This window comes from Eurytemora carolleeae, unplaced genomic scaffold, assembly GCF_000591075.1.
Source record: "Eurytemora carolleeae unplaced genomic scaffold, Eaff_2.0 scaffold122, whole genome shotgun sequence".
Classification (NCBI taxonomy): Eukaryota; Metazoa; Arthropoda; class Copepoda; order Calanoida; family Temoridae; genus Eurytemora; species Eurytemora carolleeae.
This window is the reverse complement of record NW_019396131.1, coordinates 1-24311: the sequence shown is the minus strand read 5'-3', so window position 1 is coordinate 24311 and position 24311 is coordinate 1. Positions and strand designations below refer to the sequence as shown.

At 32.7% G+C, this 24311-nt stretch overlaps 3 protein-coding genes and 1 long non-coding RNA gene across 5 annotated transcripts; 2 read left to right on the top strand and 2 right to left on the bottom strand.

Moving 5' to 3' along the window:
- Positions 1-4958: 4958 nt before the first annotated feature.
- On the bottom strand, positions 4959-9592 carry LOC111695860 (thyrotroph embryonic factor). The gene is made up of 6 exons (XM_023465319.1): positions 8867-9592; positions 8693-8771; positions 7595-7655; positions 6935-7062; positions 6818-6881; positions 4959-6448 (listed from the first exon to the last, which is right to left on the bottom strand). The coding sequence occupies exons 1-6, from the start codon at positions 9390-9392 to the stop codon at positions 6359-6361; spliced, it is 948 nt and encodes a 315-aa protein (XP_023321087.1). The 5' UTR covers positions 9393-9592; the 3' UTR covers positions 4959-6358.
- A 1399-nt stretch (positions 9593-10991) lies between these two features.
- Positions 10992-15013, top strand: LOC111695873 (uncharacterized). 2 transcript variants are annotated; one of them, XM_023465338.1, is made up of 6 exons: positions 10992-11123; positions 11667-11805; positions 13230-13265; positions 13305-13431; positions 14019-14118; positions 14831-15013. In XM_023465338.1, the coding sequence occupies exons 2-6, from the start codon at positions 11766-11768 to the stop codon at positions 14996-14998; spliced, it is 471 nt and encodes a 156-aa protein (XP_023321106.1). In that variant the 5' UTR covers positions 10992-11123; positions 11667-11765; the 3' UTR covers positions 14999-15013. The 2 variants fall into 2 exon arrangements, with proteins under 2 accessions (XP_023321106.1, XP_023321105.1); XM_023465337.1 differs by having other exon boundaries at positions 10998-11123; positions 13230-13431.
- Positions 15014-19018: 4005 nt separating this feature from the next.
- On the top strand, positions 19019-23159 carry LOC111695872 (cystinosin homolog; the record flags this gene model as incomplete). The annotated part of the gene is made up of 5 exons (XM_023465336.1): positions 19019-19113; positions 20298-20397; positions 20802-20921; positions 21758-21945; positions 22410-23159. Coding segments are annotated over 5 exons (801 nt in total), but the record flags the coding sequence as incomplete, so codon positions are not given.
- Positions 23160-23601: 442 nt separating this feature from the next.
- LOC111695874 (uncharacterized) lies at positions 23602-24257 on the bottom strand. The gene is made up of 2 exons (XR_002763960.1): positions 24082-24257; positions 23602-23740 (listed from the first exon to the last, which is right to left on the bottom strand). It is a non-coding gene; the product is annotated as an uncharacterized LOC111695874 (long non-coding RNA).
- Between the last annotated feature and the right edge of the window lie 54 nt (positions 24258-24311).

Sequence of the window (24311 nt, the reverse complement as noted above, 5' to 3'; positions counted from 1 at the left end):
GACAAGATACGTATAGTAAAGGTAGACAGTCCCTTTTTGGTAGTTTCGAGAAGATATTGGAGGCGGGGGGCAATATATCACAGTCTCTTTTTGGTAGTTTCGAGATGATATTGGAGGCGGGGGCAATATATCACAGTTCCTTTTTGGTATACAAAACGTAATTTACAATTTCTTGAGAATTTAAATCTTCTATCTTTATGTGAGTGAGGATTAGTAAAAAAGTAAGATTTTATCTCATTTAATCACGTGTTGAAGTTTTGTTGTTTATATTTATTTATCTATGTTTTTACTTCTAAAAAGAAAAATGTTCAATGTAATTTTTTATGTTTTTATTTGTTTTCATCGTGGCATTTGTAGTTTATAGTTTGTATATAAAATAAACAATTAGCAAACTGACCAACCAGAAATATAAAATATTCAATCATTATTATTCACAAGCATTCATCCGTTTAAATACAATAGGATTGACAAAATAGGACAAAACTAACTGATGTTTTATTAAATCTTTAGAGATTTATTATTCAACATTTTGCACGCAATTTCAAGATTCATAGCACAAAATGTTTCTTGATTTTTGGTATTTGCTTTCTTTTAAATCTAGAAAATTTGAAAAATATTTTTTAATTAAATGTTTTTGTACATAAAAGTACATCCTGAGTGAATTTAAGAATAAATATTAGAATATTGAACTGTTTACAAATAGGTAAAAGATACAGAAAGTAAATTATTTTTAAATATTTTTAATATATTCACTGTACTACCTGTTATATTCACTATCCTACCTAATATATTCACTACTCTACCTAATATCTTCACTATCCTACCAATATATTCACTATCCTACCCGCTATATTCACTATCCTACCTAATATATTCACTATATCCTACCTAATATATTCACTATCCTTCCTAATATATTTACTATGCTACCTAATATATTCACTATATCCTACCTAATATATTCACTATATCCTACCTAATATATTCACTATATCCTACCTAATATACTCAGTATATCCTACCTATAATATATTCACTATATCTTACCTAATATATTCACTATCCTACCAAATTTACTTACTATCCTACCTAATGTATTCACTATATCCTACCTAATATATTCATTATCCTACATAATATATTTACTATCCTAACTAATATTTTCACTATCCTACTTAATATATTCACTATATCCTATCTAATATATTCACTATATCCTACCTAATATATTCACTATATTCTACCTAATATATTCACTTTCCTACCTAATATATTCACTATATCCTGTCTAATATATTCACTATATCCTACCTAACATATTCACTATATTCTACCTAATATATTCACTATCCTACCTAATATATTCACTATATCCTATCTAATATATTCACTATATCCTATCTAATATGTTCACCATATTCTACCTTATATATATTTACTATCCTACCTAATATATATATTCACTATTCTACCTAATATACTCACTATCCTACCTAACATATTTCACTATATCCTACCTAATATACTCTATGGTTAAGTAGAATCCTTTATTTGTTGAATTGTTGGTTTAAAATGTTTGTTTGAGTTTAGTTACATCTTCACAGTGTGTAAGATGAGGGTACCATGGGGGAGTAGGTGAGGGGACTAGAAGAAGGAAGTATTTGCTGGGGAGTAGAAGATGGTAGTAGGTGCTAGGGAGTAGAAGATGGTGAGGGGAGTAGAAGATGGGAGTAAAAGTTTGTAATGAGTGCTAGGGAGTAGAAGTTGGTAGGAGGTGCTGGGAATAAGTATTTGGTAGTAGGTGCTGGGGAGTAGGTGTTGGGGTTCAGAAGTTTCTAGTAGTTGCTGGGGAGAAGAAGTTGGTAATGGGTGCTAGGGAGTAGAAGTTGGAAGTAGGTGCTGAGGAGTAGAAGTTGGTATAGGGTGCTGGGGAGTAGTAGTTTGTAGTTGGTGCTGAGGAATAGAAGTCGGTAATGGGTACTGGGAGTAGAAGAAGAAGATTGGAGTAGGTGCTAGGAAGTATATGCTGGCAAAATATGCTAGGGAAAAGAAGTTGGGAGTAGGTGTTACGAAGTAGAAGAAGATAGGAGTAGGTGTTGGCCTGGTAAAAGATGCTGGGTGGTATAACTTATAGGAGTATCTCTCTTGGCATTATGGGATGGGGGGAACAGTAAATAGGTTATAATTCAGGAGGTAGTAGGTGAATTAGGAACTGAGAAGTATAACTGAACCTATCTCCTGGGTAAGGTTGGATGAAGTATAACTGAACCTTTCTCCTTCGTAAATTTAGATAAAGTAGAACTAAACCTATCTGCGATAAGGTTGAATGCAGTATAATTGAACCTCCTGAGAATGGTTAGATGAAGTTTATCTAAACCTATCTCCTGAATAAGGTTGGATAAAGAATATCTAATTCTATCTCTAGAGTAAGGTTTAAAAAATACAGAACTGAACATTACCCCGTAAAAAAAAATAGGATAAGTAAGCTTGGTTAATGAACAGCACACAGAGAAACTTGAATAAAAACAAGATTCAGCCAGAGTTTGAAAACTTGGTAATTAATTAGCTAAACTATTTCCTCCAGAAATACTGCAATGTAGTTACAGGTCAGGTTTTATGTTTGGAGTGATTGCAGTCTTAGTTCTTTCTTTTATATTTCTGTCATATTTACATATATTTCAATCAATAAATATTTGGTATTTCTGTGTATTTCATACAGTCAATATTTAGTTAATACTGTTTATTTCTGGCGATCTATAGAATAAAACAAGACATAAAACAAGACATTCATGTATATGTTCCCTATAGCTGTAGTTACAGGTTAGGTTTTATGTTTGGAGTCATTGCAGTCTTAGTTCTTTCTTTCATATTTCTGTCATATTTAAATATATTTCAGTCAATAAATATTTGGTATTTCTGTGTATTTCATACAGTCAATATTTAGTTAATACTGTTTATTTCTGGCGATCTATAGAATAAAAAAGACATTCATATATATGTTCCCTATAGCCGGCCAAACGGCTGGACTGAATGGGCTGACATTTTTTGTGAACACTCATGGGTAGCCTGGGGGTTATATAAGCTAAAAGAAATCCGGGTTTTAAAAAAAAATTTTGTTCAAAATATGTTTTTTTCCGTAGCATTTTTTTCCCACGGGCAACGTCGGGCCCTTCAGCTAGCATTTAATATTACTGTTTATTCCAGTAAATATTTAGTATTTCTGTATATTTCAGCCATGTTGAAAAAAGTTTACGGGACGATTAATCCATATGAAATTGATCCGAAATTATCGTCCTGTAAACTTTTTTTTCAGCATGTCACAGCTATTTCTGTGTTGTATCTAGGAGTCTATCTCCTAGAAGCTACACAACTAGTTCTGTGTAGTATCTAGGAGATAGACTCCTAGAAGTACACAGCTAGTTCTGTGTAGTATCTAGGAGATAGACTCCTAGAAGCTATACAACTAGTTCTGTGTAGTATCTAGGAGATAGACTCCTAGAAGCTATACAGCTAGTTCTGTGTAGTATCTAGGAGATAGACTCCTAGAAGTTGAACAGCTAGTTCTGTGAAGCATCTAGGAGATAGACTCCTAGAAGCTACACAACTAGTTCTGTTTAGTATCTAGGAGATAGACTTCTAGAAGTTACACAGCTAGTTCTGTCTAGTATCTAGGAAATAGACTCTTAGAAATTGCACAGCTAGTTCTGTGTAGTATCAAGGAGATAGACTCCTAGAAGTTGCACAGATAGTTCTGTGTAGCATCTAGGAGATAGACTTCTAGAAGCTACACAGATGGTTCTGTGTAGCTTCTAGTAGATAGACTTCTAGAAGCTACACATCTAGTTCTGTGTATCTTCTAGTAGATAGACTCCTAGAAGCTATACAGAACGATTACTCCGTAAATTTTCAAACTTATTTATTGCTAAATAACAGCTTCAGAAAAGTTCCGTCGTAAGGCCTTTATGGAACCAAATTGACCCTGAAAAAATAGAAGCACTAGTTTTGATACAGGGTGTCCCAAAAAACATGGAAATTCAGTGACGAATTCGATATCGTCTTTGTTATGAATTAACATTGTAACACCTAATTTCAAAAGCCATAATATTATTATGTCTGCTAGAGTTTATTTTATGAAAAGGGTAAAAGACTGTAAAGATGTGTCTATAATGTTTCCGCAAGATGAACAGTGAAGGCGGACAAATTTACTCTGTTTGTATACCGTAATTTTCTTGTTTTAATGAGTAAAACCGTTGCAGTCAAAACATAAACAAACAAAATGTGAACATAGCAGACGAAACTCTTACAGATTACAGCTTTCTGAGTAGGTATCACTTTACTAAATCAAAGAATTATTTGAAAAGATGATATCGAATTCGTACTGAATTCCCATGTTTATTGAGACACCCTGTAAAAAGCTAAAAAGGTATTGAGTTTTTGCCACAAACTCATATCTTCTGATCCCAATATCTTTGCAACCTGAAGGTGCACACCTTTGATATTTCAAACTTAGATTATTTTATATAGTTATAGTTATAGTATTTATTTTCAAACACAAAATACAAAATAATATTGCATGATTGTTTAGCTTAAAATATAACACAAAAGAAAATGTATTATGAGCCAATTAAAAATATATTGTTTGATAATTTTGATAACTTTGACATCTACCATTAGCAAAGGGTGTGAACCCATACTCGTTGACTGTACTAGACTTTGACATCTACCATTAGCAAAGGGTGTGAACCCGTACTCGTTGACTGTAGTAGACTTTAACATCTACCATTAGCAAAGGGTGTGAACCCGTACTCGTTGACTGTAGTAGACTTTGACATCTACCATTAGCAAAGGGTGTGAGCCTATACTTGTTGTCTGTAGTAGACTTTGACATCTACCATTAGCAAAGGGTGTGAGCCCATACTTGTTGTCTGTAGTAGACTTTGACATAAATTTTAGCCATTTTACTGCACAATAAATAATTTCAGACAGCGCAATAATGCCTGCATGCATAATCTGTAAAACAAGGAATGCAAAATTTGTGATACTGAAAAATGAAGATTCTTAGAAATATATCTATTGGTCCTCACTTTTTTATTTTGACAGATTAAAGAAAGGTTGAGAACTAGACATAGTTTTAAAGTTATTAAGAGAGGCGTATTCAGGTTTTTTTCCAGGAAGAGCTTACATTTCTTTTTCTTTTTTAGGAGAATGAGCCCCCGTAGCCCCCCTGAATACGCCTCTGGATAATAAAATAGATGTGTTTAAGATATTTCCTAACATATTTCGGAATGGAGTGAGATTTGAAAGAACAAAACTAAGCACTTTTAAAGTTAAATATAGAATTAGAAGTTCCAGACTGAATCAATGAATTGATTAAGCGACTATATAGTATTTACATATAAACTACATGTTCACATAATGTTCAATAAAACAATACCTCCGAAAGATTTAAGTTCTCATGAATATAAACTCATATTTTGTAATCCCCAGATCTTTGCAGTCTGATGGTGTAAACTTTTCATATTTCAAACTGAGGCTATAGAATTTAATATAGTTAATAGTTTGAAATCAGATTTCGTGGCAAAGAATAAATTTCTTTGATTAAATGTAAACGATTTTTTTAGTTTTTAGCTGAAGAGTAAAATAACGTATTCTCCACACATGCACCTAACATATGTAAGAGACTGACAACTGCTCCATATCGTAGCTTTAAAAAATACGTTTAACCTGGACTATAAAGAAAAAAAGAAATCTAAATATAAAAAATGTTTGCTTGAACCACTCCACCTTTTTTTCTAAATATTCAAGTTAAAGGTTTACACAAAGGATGAGATTGTAAAGACGACCTGAAACACTCTTTAAATATGACGATTCCAAAGTTACATTCAGTCTTCTGCTTTAAAGGTAGTCTTTTTCAGACCTTTTTAATGATTTCGAAACGAAAGAAACAAGCTTCAGTTCCATAGAATGATAAATGTAAGGAAACAGACAGTATGAATTTTTACAGTCGTCTCTGAAGTCTCATTCTTTGTGGGCAACCCTGTAGCTCACAAAAAAGGGGGAAACGAAGACGACTGTTAGAAGAAGTATCAACAGACAGCACTACAGTGTACAGAGTCCACTCACATATTTATGGCAGTTATTTTTTTCTAGAGCTCATGGACATATGTAATTAATAAGCGGTAGTTACACCAATTGATTTTATTAATTTTAGGTCGTCTTTGCATCAAAATTTATTCTGGCCGCCACAGTATTATATAATCTATAAATCTACATTGATTCTACGTAGTTCAAATAGATTTTGGAGTCTGCAGAGTTTATCAGATTCTACGGAGAACTGTTTAAATATGGGTAAACTAATCTAACTTCCTGAATACTGTGTTTTCTTTGATAATCTTTTCTTGAGTAGCAGAGCTCGGAGGGAACTCGCTTCATCCCTCAGGGTACACACCTAGATACAGATAGATAGATAGATTCAGACAAGATACGTATAGTAAAGGTAGGGGGATAGGGTTTGGGTACATATTACTGGTCAGGAACTGGTTTCAGGTAAATAAACAGCTATTAGTAAACAAACACGGTCTTCCACCGTACCCAGGACAGTTCAGAGCTTTGTTACAATCTTTGTTATTATTTTGATCAAACTTGTTCCCAGCAGTCCTAATACGTCACAGTGAAATGTGTACATAAACCATATCCCTACCTTTAGTTTAAATACCTTAGATTCAGGTATCAAAATATGTAGACAGTGGATAGAAAAGGACGGAGAAACAAATGTTAGATAAATATAAAAAGCTGGATGAATAGATGGATAGTTTACCTGTACTCTTAATACAGCATTCTCCTTCTCCAATGAATCCGCTCTATTACAGATTTGATCCTCCCTAGAGAGATTAAACTTGAATCAAACCAACTTTAGATCAACAGATTTACAAACCTGATCTTTCTCTGATCCCGGGATTTCTTAGCAGCAAGATTATTCCTCTTCCGTCGTTCAAAATATTTTCCATCCTTGAGATCCTCAGGGATCGGTTTCTTCTCTCCTCTTTGCCTTCTGGGAACCGTCTTTAGGGTGGAAATCTTTAATCCTGAGTTTAAACTAAAGTTTGATCGGTTCCAGAGTTTACAATAAAACTTAGGACTCTGGAGAGAGGAGATAAAAGACGAAAATCACGAGAAATATTTTGATCAAACTTTTCTCAGAGTAAAAATTATAATAGTTAATAGCTGTAATTAATAAGACTGAGGGGGGATGAGGTAAGGATTGGTGGGGTATTGGGAAAAATAAGGTTTTGGTAAGGTTAGGTGGGGGTAAGGGGGAATTGGGTAAGTGCAGGTTAGGATGGATTGGGTATGGGTAGAGGGGGAAATTGGGTATGATTGGGTAAGTGTAGGTTAGGGGAGGGTTGGGTTGCGTAAGGCTAAGTGGGCGGGTGAGAGGGCATTGGGTAAGTGATGGGAGAATGGGTAAGGGTAAGGTGGAGGTGAGGAGGCAAGGGGGTGGTTAGGGTGAGAGTTCTAATAAGGGTAGGTGGGAGTGAGGGGGTGAGGGGTGGTAAGGCTTGGATTTAATATATTTCAGAATAAAGTTTTATTCCTTGGCAAGAGCGAGAGTTAGAAGGTTTCCATTACTTGTTGAAGGGGAAACCGCGGCAGGACTGAATTCATCAACATATTAATATTATTAATATTCATCTCATGCAAATTCAAATATTTCAAAACATCTAATAAAACAACAATTTTTTCTCAAACTTTTCCCGAGAATAGAAAATTACATAATTACATTTCTGATGCTTGATATTTTTTTTTTCCAATTTTCAATAACTGTTCTCCCATCCACATATACTCCCCCTTGCTTGGGGCAATGGCAGAGATCAATGATAAAAAGCAAAAAATTGTTGAACGAGAATCCAACATAAAAGTTCCCCGCTCCGTTCAAACTATTTTTTCCTCCTCATTAGATCACACCTTATGTTCCACAAAAAGTTCAAAGGTTTAATTATCGTACAAAAAAAACTATAGATAAGATAAGATAAGATAAGATAAGATAAGATAAGATAAGATAAGATAAGATAAGATAAGATAAGATAAGACAAGATAAGATAAGATAAAATAAGATAAGATAAGATATAGTTAATTGCCAAAAATACAAAAAATCTGCAACTATTTTTATATTGTTTACTATATGTATTATAGCAATTATGACGAGATTAGCTTTCGCTGTTTTCCCCCACCTAATTAATATTAAAATGTTTACAATATGATGAATATTACTAGGTTTTGAAAGTTCACAAAAAGTCAGGGATTACTAGTTAAATTTAGAGAGACCGAGGTGCAGCATATCAAAATAATTGATTTTAAAGTTTAGTACGTATAACAGAATAAGATTAAGCATGTATACAATAATCTACCAATATTTATATTAATTTTTTGCAAGAGGGTTTATTGCACTTTGAGATGTAGTCGTCAGATAAATTAGAGAAGACAAGTGAAATATAGGTTTGCCCATGAAGAGTGAGTCTTCAAAGACGACTGTACGGAATATATCGTGTCTGTTTCCTTATCTTCATTATTCCCTAAACTGTAAAGAGGAGTAGGAAAAGGTAAGAAAGAGAAGGATGAGAGAGGATAGAAGATAGGGGAGAAGGAGAGGGGAAAAGAAGAGGGAAAGGGGATAGAGGTATCAATGTTATACCTGAGATTAGGAGAGGAGAGGATCGGAGATGGAATCTTCAAGTTCAGCAGTGCAGAGGCAGCTAGAACCTTTCTTATTCCTTTATAAACAATATTAACTTTAGATAACTTATTTATCTTAACATACCAGTGGTATTTTATTTTAATGATAATTAAAAATTGTTTTAAGACACACCTTCCTCTGTTGTGTTAATCATTATAGGTTGATTATTCTCTGGCGAACTTGGAGAAACATCTCTGGAGTTCTGAGATTCCTTATCAGTATTCTCCTTACACTTGGATATTAAAAGATCCAACCCGTCTTTGGTATTTATTATTTTCTCCAGGTTGTTCATCTCAGTATCTTCTTTACCTCGGAGTTCCTCTGAACCTATACTGTTCAAAATGTTTGAGTTTTCCCCTGAGTTTACACTGTGCTCCTTGTCTAGGTATTGAACTAGTGTAGAGGAATCTACTCGTCTATTTCTCTCCAAGAATTCAACCACAATCTTAATTCTTTCTTCAACAAAACAACTAGATTTTCCAACCTGATCTTTGCCCTTACAGCTAGATGATACTTCTCCGTCCTGCTTTTTCAATTCACAATTTGATGCTTTTTCTCCGTCTTGCTCATCAGTCGCCCTTTCTTCGTCCTTCTCTTTCATCGATATTCCCTCTCCGTCCTGTGCCTCCTGAAGTTGTGTCCTGAACCCTTTGAACATTCCTAGTTAGTGGTTGAGGATCCAGGACCCGAGACTTGACCTAACTGCCGTAAAAACTGATTTAAAATTCAGGTTTAATCAACACAATTCGGACATAATCATTTTTTCTTAAAATATCCCCAACATAAAGATAGAAAGAATATAAGATTTTGATGCATTAATATTTAATAGATTTGTATCTAACCTTGTATATAAGATTAAAGATTAAGAAAGGTTGTGGCTGGGTCTAGGAGAAAGGTATAATTGGTAAATTATGAATTATATATTAGAGATGGAACTAGAAACTAATAATACTCAACACTGTAGAAAGCAATTGTTTTCCATGATAATAATAATAATGATAATAATAATAATGATGATGATAGTAAAGTATGTGGTATAAAGAATGAGAAAATGAGATTGGAGATTATCAAAGAGCATCAAGTATAAAAATTGAAAAAAAGGAGGGGAACAGAATATAAATCGAAGGGGGACGTAAAAAGAAGCTGAGATTGGAAATATCAAATCAATCTAAACAAATTTGAAACGAGAGTGAGTCAAAAAATAAAAAGGGGGCATGCGAATATGAATGGTTGGAAAAGGTGAAAAACGGGAAAAGGGTATGTAAAAGGGGGAATTTAAAGGGAGTGGAATGTAAAGAAGCCCGAGCAAGAATGTAAAAGGAGGAGGATTGTAAAGGGAGGAGTGATATAAAAGGAGGAGTGTTAAAGCCGAGGAATGTAAAACAGGAAGAATGTAAAAGAAGGAGTGTAAAGGAGGAAGAGTGTAAAAGGAGGAAGTGTAAAAGGAATGGGAGTGTAAAAGTCATGGAATGTAAAAGAATGAATGTATAGGAGGAGGAGTGGAAATGGAGTAGGAGTGTAAAATTACAGGAATGTAAAAGATCGAGGAGGAGTGTAAAAGTCGAGGAATGTAAAAGAATGGATGTAAAAGGAGGAGGAGTGTAAAAGGAGGGGAAGTGTAAAAGGAGGAGGAGTGTAAAAGGAGGGGGAGTGTAAAAGGAGGAGGAGTGTAAAAGAAGGAGGAGTTTAAAAGGAGGGGAATGTAAAATGAGGAGTGTAAAATGAGGGAAAATGTAAAAGGAGGAAGAGGAGTGTAAAAGGAGGGGGAGTGTAAAAGGAGGAGGAGTGTAAAAGGAGGAGGAGTTTAAAAGGAGGGGAATGCAAAATGAGGAGTGTAAAATGAGGGAAAATGTAAAAGGAGGAAGAATGTAAAATTAGGAAGAATGTAAAAGGCGGAAGAATGTGAAATGAGAAGGAATGTAAATGAGGAAGAATGTAAAATGAGGAGGAATGCAAAAGGAGGAGGAATGTAAAAGGAGGAAGAATGAAAAGGAGGAAGAATGTAAAAGGAGGAGGAATGTAAAATGAGGAGGAGTGAAAAAGGAGGAAGAATGTAAAATGAGGAAGAATGTAAAAGGAGGAAGAATTTAAAAGGAGGAGGAGTGTGTAATAATGTATAAAGGAAAAAAGGAAAGGAGTGTAAATGTAAAAGGAGGGGACAGGGGTGGGTGGGTGTCGAATGTTTGAACTGCGCGCTATATAAGTCTCCTAGCGGACACACACAAACACTCGACACACAAACAGCGCTAGTTTAATAGAAGAATCAGCTGATTACTGGGTCTTTCTCCCTCAGTAGTCTGTACTCTGCTTTGTTTGTAAACACTCCATCTCTACAGCTGAGAGTGAGAAATTGAGAATGGAGAGATGATCATGAAGAAATGGAACAAAAGTAAGAAAAAATTACATCATATTAGGGGTCTGTCATAGAGAACGAATTTTGCTCCACCCCCTCCTATCAATTTTGTACATAACCTAGATTTCAACTATTTTCAACAAAAGAATATTTATTTTGTATTATTTCAGGGTTAGGTTAGGTTAGGACAATTTCTGGGCCAAGCACTGCGGCTAGGACATGCTAGGGGATTGTGCAATCGGGTTATTTAGGGTCCGTCCTAGAGAATGATTTTTGGACCCCCCCTCCTATCAATTTTGTATATGTCCACTAGTATTTATTTAGGGTTAGGTTAGGTTAAGACACTTTCTTGGCCGAGCGCTGCAGCCATGGGTTAGGTTAATACTTGCTTCTTTGGATTTGAATGTCCGGGAAATATTTTCATTTTATGTCTTTGTTTTGAACTTTTGAATCAGCTTTGTATAATATATATTATTTTACTTTAATTGTATTGTATTTAATAAATGGCGCACCAACCCCCTCTTTAAGCCGCCTTACCTGAAATTGAATACAACTTATGATAATTATTTTATTATCTAGATAAACTGCTACTGTATCAATCATGACCATGAAAGATAAGGAGAGAAGAGCTGAAGCAATTAAACCTTCAACTCAGTACTGAACAATAATCGAGAGAAAATGCAGTATTTCTGCTTTCTTCTTATTTTATCAAATCCAGGTTTGTTTTTCTTCAATCTCTCGGGTTGGAGCTGTGGAGAAGGGATTATGTGACAATATTTATTCTCTTTTTGTTTTTCCTCATTTTCATATTTGCTAGCTTTTCAAAACAATTGTCTTGTTACATCAACACGTCAGAGGCGTATTCAGGGGGGGGGGGGCTAGGGGGGCTTAGCCCCCCCTCTATATGGGTTTCAGGGTGGTATTGTGCCTAAATTGGTACTGAGCCCCATAAAAAGAAAAAAGAGTAATCCCTGTCTGTACACATTTTTTAATACGCCCCTGAACACCTAAAACCAAAATAAAAAAAAATAAAATCCTTTTTTGTAAAAGTAGCCTCTTAAAGTTTTAGCAAGAAAAAATAAAAAATGAGGGCGGGGGGGGGGGCGGAAGGGGTTACGCCAATTATGCTTTAAGGCTGTAAGCCTTAGATTTAGTTTATATTTTAGGAATATTTAAAAAACTCATTGAAATATGACTCTTATCAATTTAAAATAATCTTATCATATTTCGTCAGTTATACGTCACTGCGTATTTGCAATCATATCTAATCAATTTACGATGCAACCTGTAAAAAAATTACTTAAAATAGCGGCCCTCTTTTTTTACCTTTTAAATGGATTGATCTAAAAACAGTTCTATCTAAAACACCTTTAAACATCTTTTAAAAACTGACAGTTGTTTTCTGATACCTATCTTTCTGAACCAAAAAAAAAAAACAGTTTCTGTGATTGATTTACTTTTAATTTATTTAACTTAAAATTTACTCTGTATTCTCCCTGTATTCTGTTTTATTGCTTCAGCGCCAATGTCCCATTTAATTTATGTAATATTTTTTATTTAATCTTTTTCTGTTTATCTATTTAGAATAATAAATGTACAGGGCTAAATTTAAACATCGAAATACATTATTATTATTATTATTAATAGTATAAATCTGCGTAACCCTACTACCTTCAGACTATTCTAACCCAATTTATAAAAATATGTGAATGCGTTTACTTAAATTTTACATTAAATATGTGTTCTAATTTTTTCTTTGGCCCCATTTTGGAAAAGTGCTGATAAATCAAAATAATGTTAGTTGAAACTGAAAACATTACACCATTTCATTTCTAATTTGAAAATGCATGTAAAAAAAGTAAGAAAATTAAACTGAACATGGAAATATTGAATTAAAAAATTGCGCCGAATTTTCAAATACAACATTATTTCTGATATAATCGGAAACGCTTGGTCTAAGTCCTCCGGGTTAAGGGTTATCATTGAATCCCTCGGGATTTTAAATTTAATCCCTTGGGATTTTAAATTTCCATTAATGAATTTTTTTCTGAGAGAAAATTATACATTTTTGAACTGAACAGATTGATTCCATCCTTTGAGAGAAAAAAGTTTGTTGTTTATTAAACCTTGTTCTTTTTACAGGGTTGAATATTCTCGTCTCCGGTCTCCGGGTTCAAGATGAGCAGAATACAATATTCTCCGGTCTCCGGGTTCAAGATGAGCAGAATACAATATTCTCCGGTCTCCGGGTTCAAGATGAGCAGAATGAAATATATCTTGAAGTGTCCACGAAGGATGTTGAAATTCTGTTAGGAGACACAGCTAATGTTACATTATTTCTAAGGTATCAGATCATTATCAACATTAGATTTTCTTCTACATTTTAACATCCACGTAATTTTTTCCTATTTTCTATACTCCAATGAGTCAGATAATACTTTGTTGAGTAAGTTTAGAACTAAAAAAGAGAAGGCTAAAATTTTCCTAGCCACCTCCATTTTTGGCTATCGAATTATGAAGAAAATTTTGACTCGCCAATTTAAATGTGGGATTTTTCAAGTTTTAGTTTATAATGGTTAGCTATCACCAAACCAAAAATGTCCTTTCGATTTATAAAGACAAGGTTGGACATATAGTTTCAGCCTCATATCTTAATTTCAGAGGGCAACATTTTGCCGAATTGCACTTCCTTACCAATTTTCAAGAATTATGTTCACGTTTTCTACAATGCAATTTTTCTTGAGTTGAATTTAAATTTTGGGAGCTTGTTCAAAAGCAAAATAATTCTTGATTATATTTTTTTGGGGGGACACCATAAACAAGAATTATAGTTTGATTAAAAATTCATGAATTTTTATTTTCTAAAACTAAATGTTATTAAAAATGAGTTTTTCTTATCATCCCTTGTACTGTAATTTTGTTCAATTTTAGGTCTGATGGTCCTATACCACCAGCATTAAGCATCGAGGTGTCTTTCATAACAGACAATTCTAATATTATCAAACCTATTCCAACTGTTATACTCACTCAGGCAATCCAACATAAATACATCTTAAACTTTTATTGATTCTCATGATGAACTCAAACTTAATCATCCAATTGACAGAAAGTTGAAAGAACTAAATTAAAGACTTTTGGGCCTTGCATTACATACATATATATTACTTTTTTTTGTGACCGTTCATTCTTTTTATTCACGAACTGTAATTTTAAAAAAGATTAATATTCCCCTGTGACCTCTCAGTATTTATCTTGGCCAATTCCAACCACTTTGGATAATTATTAATTACTGACCACTTTGTATCATTACTGACCACTTTGTATCATTACTGACCACTTTGGATCATTACTGACCACTTTGCATCAGTACTGACCACTTTGTATCAGTACTGACCACTTTGTATCAGTACTGATGCCTAATAACTTATGATGACCATTTTAACCTACTCTGATTTATTTGGGCAAAGCAATCATAAAAACTGCCATCATACACTTATTAACAATTGTCAATTAATCCCTCAACTAAAAACTTTCAATGACCTTCCCAGATATAGCTTGACCTATCCTGACCCCAATGACCTACCCAGTTACATTTTGACTTATCCTGACCCCAATGACCTACACAGATACATCTTGACCTATCCTGACCCACTATGACCTATATGAATCTTGACCTGTCCTGACCTTCCTTATCCTACTGAGATGAATATTTTGACTCGTATCTAAATGTTGGATGAGTGTAGGATGAGAATATAACCATCAGTATAGAACCAATACTAGCCGGACATGTCGTCATCCAAACAAACACTTCTAGTCCAGAAATCAGGTTAATACTAGATTATTACATAATTACATTATCTAACTATCATTATTCATTATATATTTGTGTTTTCATGCTTTTACCTTTTTGATAATTGAAATTAAAAATCTAAAAAGTTTTACCGACTTCCACAAAAATCGGAGAAGTTTTGCAAATGTGAAAATAGTTTACTCTAAACATTTGGTTTTCTTACAGTGTGTATGCCTAATTTTGATCAAGGAGAAAATACTACAAAGTTTAATAAAAGCAAACTTCTACAGAAAAAAAAATATCCACGTAATGTCCACTAGAAGTAAGATTCCATACTATTTTAAAAGCAATAAAAATTCAAAGCAAAATACTATGGATTTAGTTTGAAAATAATTAGATTAGTAAGAAAATTTTGGGTTTCATGAAAGTGACATTTTATATTGTCACACTTTTAGTAGCCATCGCATGATTTCCATATAGCTTTACAAGTAAATCTTTTTACAACATATTTAAACTAAATTTAGCAATTTTCAAATATAACTACTTTTTTAATCGCAAGCCCTTCCTTCTTTTTCCTTCCAAAGTAGAGAGAAGTATTTAAATAAGATTTCCTCTTGTACAAAATATGATTTTTTTATATGTATTGTCTGAATATAACTAGTTTCTTGACAAGGTAGTAAAGAAGTTCAGTTCTTAATTAAAGTGTCAGATAACATGGAGATTCATCAACGGTACAGATTAGATACTGGATCAGTATCTTTATAATAAGTGTTAGGCTTGATCCGTAATACAAAGCTCGTAATTTTAAAAGTATACAGTTTACAGTCATAATCAGAAAGACCCGGAATTAATTAACAGTTAAATGCTCAAAAAAAGGCAGACCACATTTTGAAAATTGCAGGACAAGGGCTATTTAGTGCTTATCGTTTCATCACATATATTTGTAAAATTAAATTGTAAAGTCGTCTGATTAATTATAAATTAATTCCAGGTCTTTCTGATTATTACTGCATATAAGTTATTTGTGTAAATAATTGGCTTGTATGTTTTTATCCAAAAAAAAAACGTCAAAATGGCTAAACCGATCAGGCCTATGTTTTTGTGGAATGGGTCGGGTATTTTATCACTCCAAAAAGTTTACATTTAAAAAATCTTTTCTTCTAAAATTCACAAATTAAATTAAAAAGATTGGAGAAAATTGTGCAAAAAGTGAAAAAGAAAAATTGGTCGTAGGTAGATAAGTTTGAATACATGAGAATATGGCTGATTTCTGTTTTCTGAAAAAGAAAAAAGAGGTTTTAAATTGGCTGTTCTCAGCTATTTTAGTTGTAAACATATGCTGGCCTTTTATATTATAAAAATATTACGTATATCTAGTTTAACAAGACTCAGTTCATATTTCTTATTGCATCAGTGTTCAAATAGTCATTTTTTTTAATAAATTACAAAACCAAACTGCTCCTTTATATGGCCTTTATTTCACCTCTAATGATTTCAATTTAAAAATATGTTTATAAAGCATATATGTAATCCTTAGTTTGGGATGTAGGAACTCAATTTTGAAGACTATAAACATGATTTTAACGGACCCTTCATTGATAGAGCTGCATGTCCGATTCACAACAGCACCATTTAAACATATTTGATAATATTGTGGAAGATAGCGACGTTTTTTGAGCTTGAAAAGTGTTAAATTCTGATAATTAATTCCTTGTTTCTGAAGTGAGAAATTGTGGTTAGTTTTGATAATTTTTCCATTATTTCTGAAGCAAGAAATGCGCATGATATTTTAGCAGAGAAACTACAAATGAAAATAAAAAGTTTTCAAAAACAAAAATATGGATATCTAATTTATCCCTCCCTCCCTCCCTCCCTACCTCCCGCCCTCCCTCTCTCTTCTGAGTTCAGATAATGAAGTTGAATAGTTGAGAAACTAAGTTAAAAGTTACGATTATATTAAATTAGCTTCACAAAATTTCTTATCTTACAATTTCTTAGAAATCAACAGATACCCAGCTGGGTTACCTTGTGGTTTCAGGATTATACTCTTTACTAATTTATTAAGTTTTTTTTAGCTATTTACAAACCTTTCGTATGTTTTTCATACTGTTATTTTTTTGTATGCGGTTATATTTTGAAATACATAATCGTAATTTCTCTTCAGGTTAATAGAATAAAATGGAGCCAATATCTACCGCTGTTTAAAACCTCTTAAAAATTAATGAAGATTATTATTCAAGAACTTCGACTACTGGACTCCAGTTCTGCCTGGACCTGTCACTTGTACTCCAGTTCTGCCTGGACCTGTCACTTGTACTCCAGTTCTGCCTGGACCTGTCACTTGTACTCCAATATATATATATATATAAGTGGACTAAATGGGCTTAAATAATTTTGAGGAAACCAATAACTACCCTGGGGATAACATAGGCTAAACAAATTTCGATTTTTTTACAGTGGTAGTTGATTATATCAATTCAATGAAGACGACTTTTTTATCTGAATTTTGATTGTCAACAAGCCTTTTTTCCAGGCATTTTCCAGGCATTCAAAGTGAAGCTTCTCTTGACTTATATTTGTATGAGCATCCAGTCTGTTTAACAGCTTGATATAAATAAATAAATAAATCAAAATTGAAAAGTCGTCTTCATTGTATTGATATAATCACCTTTTACTTTAGTTAATTTGATTTTTTCGAAGTGTTTTTTTTAAACTCTACGGGCAACGCCAGGCACTTAATTCAGCTAGTTAAAACATATAAATCCAACTTGTAAAATATAAAGAAAAAATTCTGCTCAACGAAGTTCTGCCACTTCTCTATTTAAATAACCTTTAGCTTTTTTGCCAGAAAATTGAACATTTTTTTCCAATTTCATGGTCCTCAGAAACATTTTGTGAGTGGTCATAAAAACAAAAATTATTTTAAATTGTTGAAAAACTTTTTTAAAGTTGATTCTTACTTTGTTAAACTTCTTGGATAATTTAAGCAATGAAAAAGATCAAAATAGGCTTATTTTAACTTTCATGTCATTTTTTATCTTTAAAAATGTTTATAATTTAATATGCTTACTACCCAATTTGAATTGCAGTCCGCGGGGGAATATGTTTTGCATAATAAACATAAAGATTTTTATTGGATTTAAAATAAAAAATCTCATTACACCAAAGCAATGTAAACAACAATAATTGGATAAATTGTGCATTTTCCATAAATTATATTAATAACTAGCTGAAGTGCCCGGCGTTGCCCGGTAAATTTTAGAAACACTTGATAAAAAAAGATTTCAAATTTTGTAAAAAAAAAAAATCGAGCTTCGAAGGAAAAAAATCGTCTTTTTAGCCTATGTTACCCCCAAGGTACTCAAGGGTTCCCTACAAAAATTTCAGCCAATTTGGTTCAGCCGTTTGGCCCGCTATAGCTAACACTAAAAATATGAGCGAAGAGTAATATTATAGAGATTAAACCAAAGCAATCAAATTAATAAAGATTTAAAGAAAAAAATGAATTGTAATCACATTCATTAGAATTTAAATGTAAATGATCATATGACAGGTTGTTTTTACAATAAAATATTATGTTATTAATGAATGAAGCATTTACTTGAATCGTATTATAATAATTTATTTCTTAGGATTTGAAAACATATTTTTCCTTAGGACAGATAGTGACAAATTTTACGAATTTGCGTTATTTTCATAATAATACAGATTTGCATCTTAGTTGTCATATTTGTTGATAAATCCATTATGCAGGGTTACCCACAAAAGATGAGTCTGTACTCTGTAATGACTATACTTTAATCTATAACAGTCTGTATGAGAAATTATTCTTTTGCCTTTATTTTATTTTTTATTGTTAACAAGCTTTTTTCGAATTACAAGTTTACATGTAATCAAAGAGAAACTTTTTGAATTGACAGCTCTCTTGACTTCTATGTTTATGTGTCTGGAAATAAATAGACATTTAAATCGAAAGTCGTCTTTATTGTATTGATGTTATCGCTCAACTACCGTGTAAAATGATCTGGCTAAGAAATAAACAAATATATTTCCCTAGAACCAATAATGGAAAGAAAAATAATGACAAAAATCCGTATAATGTATTTGAAGATCTACAATTGAAAATTACATGAATTTGGAATTTATAGAAGATAATTTTGTTTCAGGTTGGATGTATTTTGTCGCCTGGTCAGTGTCTTTCTATCCACAAATTTATGAAAATTTTAAGCGTAAAAGGTAATTTTGAAAAAAAAAAAAACTCAATGTCATATTGGATTTGTTGTTCCAAAGAAATTGAGTCATTGCCACAATCTCGAATTTTATCATCCCTACTTATCATTGCAACCTGATGGTATAAACCTTTGATATTTCTATACTAAAATTAGTTGATTCAACAGAATTCAAAGGTTGAAATATCTAAGGTCTACAACATTGGGTTACAAAGATATAGGGTTTAGAAAATCCGAGTTTGTGGCAAAGACTCTATTCCTTTTGAATTCTAATATTCTGTTTAACGTAGTTTCAAGTCCAAATACAAAGCGTTATATACCCGATACACAGCGGAACCATTTAGCCCATTTAGTCACTTTTTTGAGAAAATCGCAAGTAAAAATAATTAATTTTCATCTAAAAGCCAAGGATTAGAGGGTAATCGGACATCGAACTTTTTAAATGGAGGTTTAAGTGGGCAGTTCCTATTAATGAAAATTTAATGGATTATTTAATGGAAATCATTATTTAAAATTCATCTCATAATTGCATTTAATTTTTATTAAAATTGAGATAAAAATAAAATTTAATAAACATAATTTAAAAAATTAAATATTCTGAATCAACCCAGAAGAGGAAGAGTTGAATGGGAATATTAAATCAAAAATAGAAACAAGTAAAAAACTTTTTTTTCTAGTGAAAATTGTTAGTTAATGATAATCGGACTGTGGGAATATTATTTATCTTGAATGCTTGATTTCGATATACAATGTTCTCACTATTAAATATGAAGATTAATGCTTAATCCCTCAATTAAGGTTATCCCAGTGCAGGGTATAACCATCGACATTCGACATGTTATATTGAAGAGGAACTGAATTTATCCTTAGATCTGTTTAAGATGGGGACCGAGATTCACAGCACAAAAGTTCTTACTTCTGATTTCATAATTTCCTTGTTTTACAGCTTGTCTTTGCAATTATTGTTTGATATACTAAAATATGTTTACTTCAAAATTTTTTTCATAATTTTGTCATATTTAAATTTTATTTTAACATACAAACACATATCTCTGAGAGAGAAAGACAAAATTCCATATAAACACTATCTTTTTAAATCTTAGAATCTGTTGAATTTAGTTCTTGGTACTTGTATGAGTAAAGTAATATTAAATTACGTCAACTATCCCTTTAAAATCTAATTTATTTTAGTGTTATCGGATTAAACTTTGATTTCCTGACATTGAACGTGGTTGGGTTTACAGTATACTCTATATTTAACGTCGGACTCTTCTTTGTGCCGACAATTCAGGTAAAGGAATTGAGTCATTGCCACAAACTCTGATTTCTTAATCCCTTTATCTCTACAGCCCAATGTTGTAGACCTAGGTATTTCAAACTATGAATTCTGAAGGATCAAATAATCAAAGTATCAAAGTTTGAATATTAAAGATTTACGCCATCTGGATTTAGAGATATAGGTATTAGAACACAGAGCCAAACCTGGAATAATTGAAAAATCACGTTTTTTCGACTTCAAACCCTGCACCGCGCTTTCATTTTGAAAAATTTTTCGACACGGGGGAAGGGGGGCTAAACGCTTGAAACATAAATTTTCTCCCACCCCCTCTCTCAAAAAGACGAATAAGACATTTTGACCCAAAATGGGTAATTGTATTTAGGCAACCTAAAAATTGCAAATAATAATATCTGCAGGACGAATATTTTGTTGAGCATCCTACCGGAGTTAATCCTGTTCAACCTAATGATGTTTTCTTCTCTTTACACGCAGTAGCAGCATGCAGTATTAATATCTTACAGTGTTTTATATATCAGGTAAATAAAATTGCATAATGTAGGAAGATACAATGTGAGTTGTGACGACATTTCACAATCTGCTAAAGAACCGGTATAGTTTCCACATTAAACAATACTTGTTAGAGATAAAACAAAGATAATTAGACACTTCTAATCTATTAAAGTTCACAACTGTTGAAACTTCTTCAAAAATAATAATATCGGCGCGCGTCGTGAATGAAGAGAGTTCTGGTCATGATATTAATATATTTTTATGCATTTTTTCGGCATGCAGCCATGATATTTTTAGCAGGGTCAATCATTAAAGCAGTGCGTAGGATCCGGATTCGTTGGATCCGCAAGATTTTGGCATCCTGGATCCGGTCCGGATCCGCAAAAATATGCGGATCCACGGATCCGGATCCAATGGGTAAAATATCAACCGAAAACTGCAAAAAAATCTTTTTTACTCCTAAAACCCAAATCGGAACTTTTGAAAAAAAGAGAGATTTCTTCATTTCTGAATGGTTCATCAAGTTTTAGGATAAAAATAAGCGGAAAAAATAAAACAAAAAATTTGAAAATTATTTTTTGTTAAAAAAATTCAGTAAATCTTAAAGAAATGACCTGGATCCGGATCCATTTTTTTCCAGTGCGGATCCAGGATCCGGATCCGCATCAAAATTAAATGGATTCTAAGCACTGCATTAAAGACAGCCATACACGGCTTGATTGGTCCTGCTACAAATGTTTTGTTATACGTATAAAACCTGGCATTTTAATTTGTATAATTTTGTTTGTAGAATTTTTTTTTACCATGCTAATAGCTTAGAATTAAAATGAGTATTTACTAACCTGTACTACCTGTGTTGTAGCGAGGACACCAGCGTGTATCCCGGATATGTATCCTACTCCTGGTTCTATTCTTCCTGTTTCTTGGAGCAAGTTTCATCAGTTCTCTAGCAGGAGCTTTAGCCTGGCTGCAGCTCCTATACTTCTGCTCCTATGTAAAGCTGACCATCACGCTAATCAAATATATACCTCAAGCCTTCATGAACTATAGGTAAATATTGGAAATCCAAGAAAGGAAATTAAATTTGAAAATTGTTACTATACAATTAAAAATTAGTCCTATATAAAAAAAAGAATATTTAAATGTAAAAACTATAGAGACACAGTGTCTGTGTGTCACTTGCAACAGTATTTCATAAACATTTGAGAATTGAATTTTTAACCCTAGCAGCGGATTTCCGAAATTTAGTCTGTCATTTTATGCGTTAACAAATATCTGAGATGAAGACATTTGCGTTTCTATTCATTAAATAAAACAAAAATTTCTCAAGCTATTATTTTATTTTTTAAAGAGGAGCATGTTAACTTCTTTTTATGTTTTGTCCTAATTATGCTAGGTGAGACTGCGTTAAACCAATTTAACAAGCATAATAATAAAATTATTGAAATTTAATCATTCATCATTTATTATTTAACCATTGAAAACAATAAAAACTGGAATTTTTTTTCTTTAAGACGTAAGAGTACAGTTGGTTGGAGTATAGGCAATATATTCCTGGATTTTACCGGGGGTTCTCTCTCCATCCTTCAGATGTTTCTCATTGGGTACAACAACGACGACTGGGGTTCCATCTTCGGGGATCCAACCAAGTTCGGTCTGGGTCTTTTCTCCATCCTCTTCGATATCCTGTTCCTTGTCCAGCATTACATCCTGTACAGGAATAGTGTACCCCATCAGGAGCTGGAGGGGGTCGATAGAGAGAGATCTCCTTCTCCCAACCTGGAGCACCCAACCATGGCAGATGATCTTTGAAGTTTTAACTGAGGATTCAACTGCTTGATCAAAGGATATCTTTCTGTCCAGTGGTCGCTAATATAAAGGATAATAAAAAAAACACCAAAGAAAGGTGTTTTAGAGTTTTCGAATTGAAAATTTTTTTAAGATTTATTTAAGGCCGAACAGTCGGCTTTGTATTTCACTTTATTTTGATGAGCACTGTAAAATATTCGAAGTAAAGGTGTCAAATATACAAGCAAGTTCTAGTCATTGTTATAGATTAACAATTTTGACCCAGTTGATCTGTTCATGATCTTATACTCAGGACTATACTTTGAATATGTGAGCTTTAAATTTTTAATTTCATATTAATTTCTTTTTATTGTGCAGTGTGCATTTCATGTAATTGACTAAAATTTATAAAAGTAGACTGATTGTTATAGTTTGTTATATCCGGTTTAGTTACCTAATAAAATATCATCTGCTAATTCTTGCAAAATAATTTAAATTAAAGGGTCAAACACAAAGAAATTCTTAAAATAAAACGATCTCTGAAGATAACAGTAGAGATTCAGTTCAGACATAATATCTAACAGTAGAGATTTAGTTCAGACATAATATCTAACAGAGATTTAGTTCAGACATAATATTTAACAGAAGAGATTAAGTTCAGACATGAGTTCCAACAGTAGAGATTAAGCTCAGAAATAATATCTAACAGAGGAGACTAAGTTCAGACATGATATCTAACAAGAGAGATTAAGTTCAGACATGAGTTCCAACAGTAGAGATTAAGCTTAGACATAATATCTAACAGAAGAGATTAAGTTCAGACATGAGTTCCAACAGTAGAGATTAAGCTCAGACATAATATCTAACAAGAGAGATTCAGTTTAGACAAAATATCAAAAACAATTAAAAACACAATTATTCAATGAATTAATGTTTATTAATACGTTAATGAATACAGATGAGAAAATGTCGTCTTCTCTATTTCTTCAGCTTCTCATGAACCATTTCCCTAAACTGTCCCAGGATCTTGTTTTCTCTCTTCAACCTCTCCTCCTTGCTGAAATAAAAAACATATTAAATTCATAACGATAGAAAAATGTGGGACACAAAGTTTAGAAATAGTAAATTTGTTATGACCTAAAATCCTCAGATAAGGTAAAAATAAAAAACTCAAGACATAAATTGGATTTTTAATTTATTTCACATTATATTTTCTTTTAATTTTAGATAGATATTTTGCCTACTTCGCAGTATTATTCCTTTCTAGTACAAACTATTTGAATCAAAACAAGAATTGAGAAAGCATATTGAACAAATTGAGGAAACCAGCTGAAGAAGCACATAAGGTCAAAAAAGGAAACTTTATGAATTTACAATTATGGATGAATTCGTATTTACCTGAACATTGCAAGTGCTCTCTTTTCATCTGCAGAATAGATTTGGTTTTCCTTCCTCAGTCTAACCGCCTCCATTCTTCGGTGTCTTGACCCACTCATCACCCACCTAGACAGTTTACAGTTTAATATATATATACACTGTCAATACCATCATATAAGGCCAAACATTTAAATTTAAATATGTAAATACATTACACTACCATGGAAACCCAGCTTTGCCTAAAGATCTGT

Excerpts from the sequence above, each read along its gene's own strand:
- LOC111695860 (XM_023465319.1), bottom strand. The coding sequence starts at position 9,392 with ATGTTCAAAGGGTTCAGGACACAACTTCAGGAGGCACAGGACGGAGAG. Across the intron at positions 8,772-8,866 it reads GATTAACACAACAGAGGAAG|GAATAAGAAAGGTTCTAGCT; the intron begins GTGTGTCTTAAA and ends TTGTTTATAAAG. Across the intron at positions 7,063-7,594 it reads TAACTCTCGCTCTTGCCAAG|ACGGTTCCCAGAAGGCAAAG; the intron begins GAATAAAACTTT and ends TCCACCCTAAAG.
- LOC111695873 (XM_023465337.1), top strand. The coding sequence starts at position 11,766 with ATGCAGTATTTCTGCTTTCTTCTTATTTTATCAAATCCAG. Across the intron at positions 11,806-13,229 it reads TCTTATTTTATCAAATCCAG|GGTTGAATATTCTCGTCTCC; the intron begins GTTTGTTTTTCT and ends TTCTTTTTACAG. Across the intron at positions 13,432-14,018 it reads AATGTTACATTATTTCTAAG|GTCTGATGGTCCTATACCAC; the intron begins GTATCAGATCAT and ends GTTCAATTTTAG.